At 45.4% G+C, this 13,317-nt stretch overlaps 1 protein-coding gene across 1 annotated transcript; it reads right to left on the reverse strand.

The window, feature by feature from the left end:
• Positions 1–343: 343 nt before the first annotated feature.
• LOC103632755 (transcription factor bHLH69) lies at positions 344–3,164 on the reverse strand. Its single transcript, NM_001370774.1, has 6 exons — positions 2,691–3,164; positions 2,382–2,573; positions 2,070–2,135; positions 1,475–1,540; positions 1,300–1,344; positions 344–974 (listed from the first exon to the last, which is right to left on the reverse strand). The coding sequence occupies exons 1-6, from the start codon at positions 2,895–2,897 to the stop codon at positions 594–596; spliced, it is 957 nt and encodes a 318-aa protein (NP_001357703.1). The 5' UTR covers positions 2,898–3,164; the 3' UTR covers positions 344–593.
• Between the last annotated feature and the right edge of the window lie 10,153 nt (positions 3,165–13,317).

Consider the following 13,317-nt stretch of genomic DNA (forward strand, 5'->3'; position numbering starts at 1 on the left):
TTACCATTTTTATGTGGGAACTTGAGATTATATTCTATTAAATGTTTATTAGTATTAATTTACTTGCAATTTCGTGATCGAACAAGAATATTTTATGATAACCAATTAATGCATTATCCGATAAGTATCCGATATCCGATCAAATAATATCCGTATCCGTCACTTATCCGCCCGGATAAATATCCGGTCCCTGTATCCGTATCCGTCCCGTTTCTAACTATCCGTATCCGATCCTGAATCCGTTTTAAATACATTAGGGTAGGATACAGGATGAGCTACTATCCGTCCGTATCCGCCCGTTTTCACCCCTAATCCCATATGATAGGTACATGTTCTATATATAGAGACGTGATAGACCTTAGGTCTATATTCCGTATTTGCTCATATAACCCTTAATTAGGGTTTCTCAACAAATAACACTAGGAAGGAATACGAAAAGGGAGGGGGGGCGGGGGGAGAGTAGAAATATGAGGGTCAGCCAGGGGTGCGAGGGCCCGCCAAGGAGCCCGTGGGTCAGCCCACATTTCCCAGTAGTCCAAGTCCTCGGGTGTCAGGGTTTCGCCGTTAGTGAAACGGCGTCCATTGCCCTTAGATCACGGCTTCGACACGGACGCGGCGTCCTTGCCATCAACGCCTGCCCCGGCGCCGTTGGGCATGGCCGACGGCGTCGTGAGCATGGACATGCTCGGGGAGGCCGACACGTCGTCGGCTCCGGCGCCGCCGTTCGTGACGTGGGGCAACCGCATGGCGGCCATGTGGTGCCCGGCGGCGACCCCGGGTCCCCCCACCGGCGGTCGCATGTGGCACGTTGCGGAGGATATGGCGGCGGCGAGGGAGACGGGCATGAGGCACAGCCCTTTCCCCTGCAGGTACTGCATGGCAGTACCCATGTCCTCCTCCATCAGCTTCGCCACCTGCTGCTCTGTCACCGCCAGGCCGTCGCTCCCGGCCGCGGCCGCCGCGCCGTCTCGACCCTGCAACACACAGTCCACAAAGAAGCAGAGCAGGTCAGGCACGCGTGTACTGTCCCAAGCGATGGTGCTGGCGCCCAGCGGGGGCAGCCGCGTCATTTCGCGTGGCGGCACGCGATGCCGCTGGTGGCAGTAGTCGTCAGCTGTGGCACCGAAAAGTTTGCTCACATCCCGCTGATTCTTTCGAGTGCGGGAAAAGCTAGGGGGGAGAGAGAGAATAAGCTCCAGGAACGAAAGAAAGCTAGAGAGAGAGAAGCAGGAGCTGCATATGCCTTGCCACTTGATCGACTACTGCAATGCAAATGGGAGGGGGGAGACGGAGAGTTACCTGTCGGCTACGAGCGGCGCCACCTAACCGGCTCATGCTCAGCACCTGCGTGGATTGGCAAGCGCAGATTACATGTCAGCAACTCCATCAACAACATCGTATCATACATCTGGATCGAGTCCACTGCTACCAGGAACACGAACACTGGCATTTAACATTCCATGCATATGCTTGCCTTGACTTGGAGCTGTAGGAACTTGACGTAGTCGATGATCTCGTCCAGCATCGACGCCTTGTCCGTCTGCATGCACGGCGCAGGCATCCAATCCAAGATATTGAGAAAACACAGAGCAAGATGGATCAATAGTTCAGTACTGTACTCGGTGAGTGAGCAAGCGCAAAGAACAAAAAGGAGGATGGAGCCATGGAGGCGGACAGCTGAAAAGAAAGCGGTAAAGCTAGAGTCTCTTCGGAAGCGGCGCCGTGACATGGGCAGAAATTCTGGGCGGAGCCGCGGAGCAAAAGCCATGCCATGCCTTCGTCCCCACGCGCGCGGTCGCCGAGGGAGCACGGTGCTGGTCAAGTAGGCGTAAATGTGCCCCCGCACGCGCGCCCACCACCGGCCACACCTCCGCCCAAGCGTGCATGGCCGGGCGGCCATGGCGTTGGTTGGACTCTAGCTAGAAAGCTACGTGCTGTCTTCCATTGTTCAATCCCCCGTTTCGAGAGTGATTGGGGGGCACCTTTGCAACAAACAAAACCCTAGGCCTTTGCAATCGATCTCCCCTCTCTCGTCTACACAATTAATTGATCTCTAGCTTTATGCTCACCTTGTTGGCATTGGACACCAGCTCCTGCAGCGCCTTCATCCTCTCCGCGATCCTCTCTCTACGGAGCTGCAAAACGGCGACGACGATAGGGGAAGAATATCAGTGGTTGGGACGTTGGGTTGGGAGTCGGGACGGAGGAGAACAATTCAAACGACCCAAGAAACAACGACAGACAGTCAGACACGGGAGCTGATTCTATTGCAGTGGCGGATTTATTTAGTTGAAATTAACTACTCGACGTGACTAATAGGAGACGAAGAGCGGCAATTAGAGATGGGGAGAGGGGCGAGGGAGCGTAGTCGCGTAGCTCACCCGCTCCGCGATACTGTGGGGGTCGGTGGCCTGGCCGCGCCGCGCCCGTACGCGCTGCCTGGGCGGCGCCGCCGCGCCTCCTACCGCAGCCCCGGCCTGCGGCTGCGACATGCCGCCGGGCGCGCCCGCGCGTCCACCTCCTCTGCCTCCTCCACCGAAGCCCTGGCCCGGCAACGGCGGGGCTGTTTGCTGCTGCGAGAATCAAAACCGTGCTTGCTTTAGAGATTATAGAAGTGGCCGCTTGTGTTCTTACAAGCATTAAGCTATGTAAATGCGTATGTACACATGTGGCTTGTTGATCCTGCGAACCTGCGGATGATGCGACTGAAAATGCTGCTGCTGCTGGAGCGATCCGACAAAGGAGCCGCCGAAGACGCTGCCGGCGATTTCTCCTCTCCCTGCAACGAGCCGTCGTACAACCCCCCACCAAAGTGCTGCGGCTGGTGTTCCATCCCCTCCGCCTGCGCGCCGCCATCCGGCGCCTTCCCTCCCGCCACGGATGCCAGTTCCGGCCATGCTGACGGCGGCAGGCCTCCGAACATCTGGTCCAGGAAGTCGTCGTGCACGCCGCCAGCAGCGCCTGCTGCCGCGCGCAAGTCGTCGAGGGAGATCTGGCTGGCGGCGACCATGGCGTGCATTTCCCGCGTCGTGGGCTGCATCCCTCGATAATCGCTAGGGTTTATGAGCCGGCGGGCAGCTAGGGTTACAAGGGAGCTGGCTGGATAAGCTGAGGAAAGGTTGGTGGCTCGAAGGAAGAACGGAGAAGGGAAAGATAAACAGGACCAGATCGGGTTGGTGTCGTCGGCTATTTATAATGGGGCGGCGGCTACTTGTTTTACTAGTACTCGGTATGGAAATGGAATGGATGATGATAAGCTGCCTGTAGACTGAAGACGGCTATGTGTAGTGCGTGACAGGTCAAGTGTTTGATAATTGATTCAGTGGTTGACATTTGTTTAGTACAAGTTGTACCGTATCATGTGGTTGACAGTGGTGGAGAACTGGAGATAGACAGGTAGATCTTCTACGCAGACTAATTTAGAGGGCGTTTGGTTTCAGGACAAATTTTTAGTAGCTACAGTTTATTATATTTTAGTAACTAAATTATTAAGGCCATGTTTGGTTTCTTTAGTCTAGAGACTAAAGTTTAGTTAGGGGCTAAAAATAGTAAGAATATACTAAATGACTCATAAAAAGACTAAAATGGCCTTTAACATTCTCCTGCTATTAGTACAATTGAACTAAATAAAGAGTAAATATGAAATTAATATGATTTAGTCCCTTTTAGCACATATGTGAAGGACTAAAGACTAATCATTTTAGTCCATATTTTAGTCCTAGTGTTTGGCAAAAAAAAAAAGACTAAATGAGACTAAAAACTAGAGACTAATATTTAGTCCCTCTAACCAAACACCCCCTAAATACGGAAACTAAAACTCTCAAATCAAAGTTATTATTATTATCTTAACTGCTTCGGTCCTGGGCTGAAAATTTCAACAATTGAAATTGTCAATTTGCATTTGGGAGTAAGATGATTGATATATGCGAACTCGATTTTTTTCCAGAGATTTCAGACTGGGTCAACGATGACGTCGTTGTAGTATGGCAGGAAAATAGCTAGTGAGATAACGAAGGACCCGTTTGATCTACCCTGTTAAAAATCAGTACTATATTTCTATGCGCTAATTAGAAGGACCAGGCATAAACTAAATTCAAAAGTAATTAGCTAGATGAATCCATTAATCATAAATAAGCCATAATTAGCTCATATATCGTTATAATAAACATAGGCTAATCAAGTAACAATTAGGATTAACAAATTCGTCTATCCAATAAATTATCGCTTGTACAGTTAATTCTAAAATTAATCCATTTTTAATCTATCTAATTAGAATCTAAATATGTCACAATATTACCCCCTTTTCCGTTGACACACATCTTCATGTTTCTTTAAGCGGAATATCTTATTTTGTTCGTTCGTCCATACCTTTGAACTCAATAGCTCAGGTTTGTCCTTCAACTAAGTAAATTAGTCCTAAGTTTAAACTTAGAGTTTATTCTTTTTTATTCAGAATTTACTTTTACTTTATGTTTTCAAAATAGATTCAAGATCCTAGACTTACTCTTAGTTCCTATACATTGGCATAAATAATCGATATACTCATCAAAGCATGTTTGGGGTTGCAAACTGTGTTTGAGAGGTAGAGTATTCATCGTATATGTCTGGTGTGCTTTCATTCATGGCACTAGGTAGATAAGTCTGCAACTGTGCACTCGTATTGTAGTCACCACACTTGTCTGGTGTAGCACCAATATAAGCATTGGATGCCAGTATAGTAATGGATATTTTCAAAAACTAACCGCCACGGAAGGCACCATACATGTTCGCTGCAAAGATACCCAATCGAGCTGAGTAGAGGGGTAACAACTAATTTCTTTTTGTTTGGGCCATTTATACCCTCCAAACTCGTTCATTTAAGGTCCCTTGACCATTTCATCTGCTAAAGAAACTCATTGGAGACTGATGAAGAGCCTTTGCCTAGTGACGTAATTGAGAGTTGTTAATCACTTGATTAGCAACATCATTAGTGTATTGAGAGTAGCTTGTGTACATTCAGGATCCTTTATTAGACTTGGCCAGGTCAAGTGAGAGTTATTGCTTGTTACTCTTGGTGATCGGCATCACCTAGATGGTTTGATGGTGATCAGGAGCTCCGTGATTACTTTAAGAGCTTGTGTGTGACCCAACTCAAAGGTGTATGCATTTGTGAGCGGTTCACCGTGTTAGAGAGGCAAAGAACTATCTTTATAGAGAAATTGGTGCTTGTATGGATCAAGGGAGAGTGACACCCTTGTGTGGGTGCTCTAGTGAGGACTAGTGGGGATTGCCAATTCTATGATACCCTAGAAAAACATCAAGATATTCCTAGTCCTTGTTACTTTGAACATTTAGATTTAGCAATTACATTCAAGCGTGTGCGTTACTAGAATTGCCATGTTAGTATAAGGTTGTAACTTAGGACGCAAAACTTTTCATCGATATGTCAATCAGAACACTTCACTTTTGGAAAGTTTGAAAGCTAGTTCATTTGGATGCTCCGAAAGAGATCCTTTCACCTTGCCAAAACTCGTTGTCCTTTTCTTGTTGAATCCTATGTCATTTTATTAGGAAATATATCATATTATTTAGGAAATAAAATGTTAGAAAAAATGTACAAAATGAGGATAGGGCTCCAACATATGGAGTCATGTATTTAGGGCATGAGAGAACGAGTACTAAAATTACTTGACTTTTTTTGTGAAATAGGACCCCTGTTGGCTGTTGGCACATGTTTTTGATGTTAGAGTCATGTACTTCAACATACAACTTAGTTTAGGACTCCGGTTGGAGATGGTCTTGTACATGTCAAAAAAAAGAGGCCTTGCTTTAGGGGTGGATAACGAGCCAGCTCGGCTCAGCTCGTCCGAGTTCGAGCTGGCTCGTTAAGCTAACGAGCCGAGCTTGGCTCGGCTCGTTAAGGTAACGAGCCACAGAGTCAGCTTGGCTCGGCTCATTTACGAGCTCGAGCTGGCTCGTTTAGCTCGCGAGCCAGAGCAGAAAAAAAATAAAATATATATAATAATTATTTTTTAGTTAATTTCAAACTAATTTAACAATAGAAAATAGTAATTATACTCAAAGTTTAACAAACCACGTCAATATAACACCAAATTAACACAATTCATCACCCATTAATTCGCATACATGTTCATCAGTTTAATCCATAATTATATTTGCATAGACCAAATCAACACATAGACATAGTTCATTAATCATTAGTTTAATTCATAGGCCATAGACACCTCACATATATATAACATGTTAATCAATTATTCTGTAAATGATATACATATAGTTTCGTTTTGCTGGAATATGGTAGCTCGTTTAGCTCGCGAGCTGGCTCGTTAACGATCAGAGCTGGCTCGTTAACGAACCGAGCTAGCATGTCAGCTCAGCTCATAAAAAAATTCAAACGAGTCGATCCGAGCCGAGCCGAGCTGGCCATGAACCAAGCGAGCCAACGAGCCACAAGCATTTTGTCCAGCCCTACCTTGCTTGCTTAACGTAAGCATCGGTGGACCCGGTCAAAGCTTTGTTGTCTTGTCTCAGCCTTGACTGTACGTTGAGATTCTGAAGAATCTGTACTTCTGAAGAAACCCAAAGCAGTTAAAAAAATGGAACCCAAAGCTAGCATGTTGCTCAGCATTCTTGTAAACGGTAGACAGTAATGTTCAAGCATGGTTTATTTGCCAAAAGAAGAAGAAAAAAAGAAAAATTATATATAGCTGCAGCCGCCTGCTGACCTGACGAACCACGAGCTAATCATCATCAGTCCCTTCATCCAGCTCGACGGACCAGGCAATATAATGCAACCGAACCGTTTGTACAGTAGTGCTATGCATATGCAGATATGCAAGCAGTTGTTAGGCTGCGCAGTTTAAAACACCAGCCCCGATCGAGACAACTGGCCCGCCGTGGCCGTCCAGGGTAAACTCCAAAAGGGTCCTGATGATTCCTGCTGTCGACATCGTCCGGCCTCTCCACAAAAACAACGTGGCACACAATACTAAGCATACGGCCGCAACTAGGTTGACCATGTCTAACAACTTTGTCGCACGCACACCATCATGAATTCATGATCGTTGGCCTGGCCGACTTGAGAGCTGAGGCTGGTGCTTGACGCGCGCGCCTTGAGTGATGAGTCAACCCTGCAGCTTTGGCAGGCAGGGAGCGGCTGGTCACTCACCGCGTGCATGGATGCAATGCAACGACGAAACATGGACAGATCGTCGAGCGCCGAGACCGCCCAGCGACGCAAACAAAGGGCTCTCGTCTGCAGAACAAAACTGTAGCTGGGCACTGCTCCAACTAGAGCCAGCATCGTCTGCTCGCTAGCTGTAGCTTGTGCGGTTGTGCCGAACATTCCTGGCGGGGATCGAGCTGCATGCCGTGCTCGTCTCAGTCGTGTCTGAGCGGGAGTTAGGCATGCAAAAGACAGAGCCAGCAATTCGACAGTGTGCCCGCAACCCATCGAACGCGGCGAGATATATAGCAAGCTGACCTGCCGACTTACGTGCATGAACCAAAAGAAGCACTTAAGCTTTAGATTAGATAACTTCAAATTGTCCCAGCAGTACAACAACGCTATATGCACACAATCAGCTCACTACAACATCAAACCCATCAACGAATCACCAACATATCAAAAAACACATATACGCCTCTCATGCTAACTTGACCATACACCAAAAAACTTGAAGGATGGCTTCAACAGCAAGCAATATGTTGAACAATCAGCACATATGACAAGTAAAATACCACAACAAGTGAAGACACAGAGATTTACATGGGAAACTCCTTGCGGAGAGAAAACCCACGGACGGCGACGAGCAAGAACTCCACTATAAAGACGAAGAGTATAAGAGGTGGGAACCAACAAGTGAGGGGAGGCTCCAGATCCCCAAATCACTCTCCCAAATTTGTGGATTGGTGCATCTCAGTCTCCCCTTCCCTCTCTCTAAGCTTATCTCTCTCTTCTCTGGTTTTCCCCAAATGAGCTAGTGCACCGGACAAGCTTCTCATGGAAGACAACAACCATGGGCTGCACTTATTGGGGCTAGACTAGTCTTTTTGCAGAAGACCCCCTGCTGACCCCGAGGTGGTTGTGTCTAGCCGACCCCTAGGAAATGCCTGTAGCTGACCCCCGGCGGGGTCAACAACTGCAGCCAGGTGGTAGTAAATTGGAGCTACCGTCCACAATTCTCCACCTCAGCGACAATTGAACCATAAGCCAACAAAAGTTCAATCTTCAAACTCTTCATCTTCAAGTCAACAAATTAGTATGTAACAATCTCACCGCCTCCAAAGCTCCACTAGGGAGCTACCTCGGGCAAGCAAGAACACCCACCATGCTCAAGCAGTGCTCGAACTTGGCTCTTGGGACCACCTTGGTTAACATATCAGCTGGGCTATCTTTTGTGCCGATCTTCATAATATACAAAGCTTTGTTTGTCACATGAAGCCGAATAAAGAAATTTCACACATCAATGTGCTTAGTTCTCTCATGAAACTTTTCATCTTTTCCAAGATAGATCGCACTTTGATTACCACAAAAGACAGCACGATCAACTTGCTCAATGCCCAAATCACCAAGAAAACCATGCAACCAAATAACTTCCTTCACTGCCTCAGCCAAAGACATAAACTTAGCTTCTATGGTAGATAAGGCAATTGTATGCTATAATGTTGCTTTCCAACTGACGCAAGACCCACAAAGCTGAAACACATAGCGGGTGATGGAACGCCTGTAATCAAGATCCCCAGCAAAATCAGAATCAGAATAACCAACAACCTATCCCATATTGACTGCCCTTTGATCAAACATCAGACCATATGTGCTTGTGCCTATTAGGTAATGGAGAATCCACTGCACAACCTTCCAATGTTCTTTGCCTGACTTTGACATAAAACGACTCACAATAATAACTGCATATGCAATATCAGGACGAGTGCAAAACCATAACATACATCAAACTGCCAACAACACAAGCATAAGGAACTTTGGACATGTGCATCTCCTCCTTAGCATCTAATGGACCAGATGAAGTAGATATCTTGAAATGCGCAGCTAATGGAGTACAAACGGGTTTTGCTTGTGACATATGAAATTTGTGCAAAAACCTTTTCAACGTACTCACTCTGAGAAAGCCAAAATCTGCTCCAAGATCTGTCACGACAAATATCCATACCCAACAATCTCCTTGCTGCACCCAAATCCTTCATTTCAAACTCACTCTTGAGCATGGCCTTTGTTTCATCAATAGCAGAGCCACTCTTTCCTGCAATAAGGATGTCATCAACATAAAGCAACATATACATCCTTGTGCCACTCGCAAGAGCCCGCTGAAACACACAAGCATCATATGGACTCCTCTCAAATCCATGGCTAGAGACATAGGAATAAAACTGGTTTTGGTGGTGTGTTAAGTCTGTGTGCAATTTATTTGGTAGATTTAGTGGAGGTTATGGGTGTGGTGTGATTTTTGCAAAGTTTAAACTGGTGGATTATATAGTGGTATAGATGTCTAGACCATATTGTAGTGGTAGTGGCATCAATACCTTTATTTAATAAAAAGGGCGGACTAAGGGTGTGTTTGGTTGAGGAGTGGAGCAGAATGAAGTGGCTTCATTTTTATTTTTGGATGTTTGGTTTCTAACAAAAAAAGAGCAGAGTGGCTCATAGAGTCTCCATATGTAAATTTACCATAAATGATTGGAATGCTCTTGCTCCTAAAAAACGATCGGATGCGAGCGCTCTCCCAGACACGAGCGTTTTCCTCCCTCTTCTCCCATCTATACTCATATGGCTCTCCATCCAAACAAAGAACAAAATGACTCCACTCTATTCTACTCTTCAACCAAACAAAAAATAGAGCGACTCTATTCTGTTTGCCAAACGCAGAATAGAACGACTCCATTCTTAAAAAATAGAATAAAGTCGCTCCATTCTAGTTGACTCTCCAACCAAACACACCCTAAAGTAGTTGTCACTAGTTAGCCTTCGTCCTCATTTCTTATTGGTGAGAGGATCAACATTCTCCATGTACCACTTTGGGCTTTGGCAGCAACAAGTCACTCAAAGAAATGACCAGAAGGCCTTTTGTTATGTGGGCTGGGCTGAGTTCGGGTCTAGGCTAAATGATAGGCAAGCCAATGGCAACTTGTTTCCGCCGTCCAAGGCTGGTAAAAGTTCTCTTCAATTTGGAAGGTGAAGTGCGTGAACACTCGTCAAGAGGCCCTTGAGAGCAGATTCAAGAGTTCTCCTAATGTTTTCATACCAACTGTCCTGTTTTTTTTCTTCCATACACTTTATGTTTCAATGTGTCTTTTAGAAAAACACTAGCTGGAAACAAACTGTTGGAATAACATAGCCTAGCCGTAAAAAGCTGCATTTGTTAATCTAAATGACGACAGGGACTCGTTTGCCTCAAACTTATACAAAAAAGGCTCGTTCTTATTTAGATCTATGTATAAATATCTAGTCAATAATGGGGTTAATCTTCTACAAGAAAGTTAGCATATAAAAACTCCCTTAAAAATCAAGATTTTTCTATGGTTTTTTTTAAATGGCGTGTTACTTAAAAAGATAATCTAACTAAAAGAAATTGGAATGGAAGTAAGTTTTTTTTACTTTTGTAATAAGTTTGACACGATCCAACATCTATTCTTTAAATTTCATTATTCTCGTTTTCTATGGCAATCAGTTTATTTGGTGTTCGATTTTAAACCACAAAGAAACAGCTTACATTTGTTTGACAGTTGGTCTAAGTTGGGAGGCAACAAACAGAATTACCTATTATTGATTAGGGCTGCTTCTCTTTGCTATGCAATTTGGCTCACAAGAAACGATTCTGTTTTTAACAAATGATCCAAAAATATTTGTGTAGGTTCTATTCACGGGACGCGCTGACTTCCGCTCTGGTGGGCACGATTTCAACGCTGAGATGATTGCAAAGATCAGATTTGACTATTTGAGAGACATGCAAATTATTTGAAATAAGTGTCATGCATCTTTTTTCTCCTTCTAATGGATGGTCTTTTGTGTAGTGCTCACTCACTAGTTTAGAATTTAATGTTAGATGTGCTTTATTGTTTTTTTACTGTGCTTCTTTTCAAAGTGAATGGACCTAGAACATTTTTTATTATCTAAAACATCTTAAATTATAGATTCTTTTGTTTTTTAGATACATAGTTTGTTGCTACATACTTGAATAGAAGATAAAACTAAATATATAATAAAAATTATATATTAAAAAACAAAATGATCTCAAAACTAGAACGAAGAAAAAGTTGTCTGAACGAAGAAAGCGGAAGCCTCACGCTGCTGCTCGTGCTCTCCCTCCGAGGCGTGTGGGCATCTCATGGCCCGTGGGCATCCACGGCAAGCCACCGCTGTCCGCTGCATCTGGGTCAGTTCATCGGTGTGCGACGGGGCGGCATCAGCTAACGGTGAGGCGGCGTCGGCAAGCGGTGGCTCCAACAACACGGCGCGGCAAGAAGAGCGCCAGCAACTCCACGTCTACTCCCACTTCTCCGTGAGCTCCAACCGTCAGTTGCGCCACCGTCGTCTGCGGCACCCCAGCGGAGATTCCCCTCGCACCTGCAGGCTGCAGCAACCACCACCATCAATTGATGGTTTCTGGCCCAGACACAGCGGCAGCAGTGGAGCAGGTCACTCACCGCAAGGAAATCAAGCTACCAATATGTGGTACTCTACTTCCTTCTTGTTGAATTAACCATAGATCATGAATTTCAAATCTTGCACACTAGTCTGTAAATTTTGTTTAACGACTGTGGAGGTTCGCTCAACATGGCCTATAGATTGCTCCCTACACTGTCAGATTTTTTCATGAAGTATGAACTATTGACATGTGGGGATATATATAGATAGGCACTGAACTATCTTAATGTTAGTAAATTGCAGATTTGTGTGTGATAAAATGACCTGTCTAAATGTCAGTAAATTGCAGATTTGTTCTGTCGACATGTGAGGTACTGAGCTATCTGAATGTCAGCCGGTGGTGTTAGACTTTTCATGAATTGCAGATTTGTTTTGTTCTGAATATATAGATAGATAGACAATTGTTAGAATGATCCTGCTGCACACCTGTCAATGATGTTAGTTTTTTCATGGAGTATTGCTCAAAGTTTGGAGTCAGCAGTATTTAACAACTTAAATTGTAAACAGGATGACACTTTCTAACCAAATTCTATGTGTTAGAGGATTTCTTCAAGGTCGATTTGTAAATTTTTATAAATCAAAATCAATTTCCGGTGCTGCCCCCACCTACAGGAGAAAATTTTCATCTTGTTTGGGCTCAATCCTTTAATATATAAGCATTTTAATATATGCGTATGCACTGATGATTAGGGTTAGCAATTTCGGAACGGAAATTCTGAAATTTCCGAAATTTCGGTGGTTTCTGCTAGGAGCGGAAAAAAGCACTTCGGCCAAAATTTGGGCTCCGTGCCAAAACGGGCTGCAAAACAGCCCACGAATCCCCAAACCCTAAATCTTCCCTCCAATCCCACCCGAAATTTGGGCATTTGGCGGCGACAACGGCTCTCCCGTCATCAAGCGTCGGTGCTCCCTCTCTCTGCTGATCTGCTGCCTGCTCGCCGCGCGCCGCGGCACGCTTTGCTCGCTGCTTGCTCTGCTCGCCGCTCGCCTCCTGCACGCCGCTCCGCGCCCTCTGCTCGGTCGCGCAGTCGCCTGCTCGCTGCTCCTCTGCTCGGCCGCGCGCTCGCCTGCTTGCCTGCTCGTCGCTCGCCACTCACGTGCTCGGCCGCCACTCACCTGCAGGCTTGGCCTGGTATGCGAGTACAACTCTAGGAGGACCAGCCTGCGCTTCTACACTTACGCCATTGATATGCAAGTGTTTGAGTTTTGGTTGTGATGGAAATGCCTTGTTTGCAATTTTGATTGTGATGGAAGGAGGCAGTGGACGGGACAAGGGAAAAGAGCCATGTATTGGTGAATCATCATCTGCTGCAGCCCGTGAATGGGTGGTTACTGCCGATGGTAACGCTTTCTAGCATTAGATTAGCACTATTGAGTTCTCACATGCAAACTGGAAGTAGAAATTTTAGTTCTCTAGTGGAAAGTCATTTATTTTTTTGAGATTAGCACTTTGTTTATTGTTTTGTGTCATTTATTTTTATATTACTAGGAACTCGCAAACAACTACAAGGTTCTATTGATGACCCATGGAGTCAAGGTGACAAGTGGAAGAAACAGGGATTCAAGTGTGCTTATTGCGGGTGTGCTAAGGAGAGTGGAGATAAGACCCGTCTAAGGTGCCATCTAGCTAGTTTGTCAGGAGATGGCAAGTCATG

This window comes from Zea mays, chromosome 7 (genome assembly GCF_902167145.1).
Source record: "Zea mays cultivar B73 chromosome 7, Zm-B73-REFERENCE-NAM-5.0, whole genome shotgun sequence".
Classification (NCBI taxonomy): Eukaryota; Viridiplantae; Streptophyta; class Magnoliopsida; order Poales; family Poaceae; genus Zea; species Zea mays.

What these genes read in the sequence shown, in the direction of transcription:
- LOC103632755 (NM_001370774.1), bottom strand. Translation starts at nt 2,897, where the DNA reads ATGGCCGGAACTGGCATCCGTGGCGGGAGGGAAGGCGCCGGATGGCGG. An exon ending in CCCACAGTATCGCGGAGCGG is followed by an intron (nt 2,136 to 2,381) that starts GTGAGCTACGCG and finishes GCCGTTTTGCAG; the next exon opens with CTCCGTAGAGAGAGGATCGC. An exon ending in TCCTACAGCTCCAAGTCAAG is followed by an intron (nt 1,345 to 1,474) that starts GCAAGCATATGC and finishes CAATCCACGCAG; the next exon opens with GTGCTGAGCATGAGCCGGTT.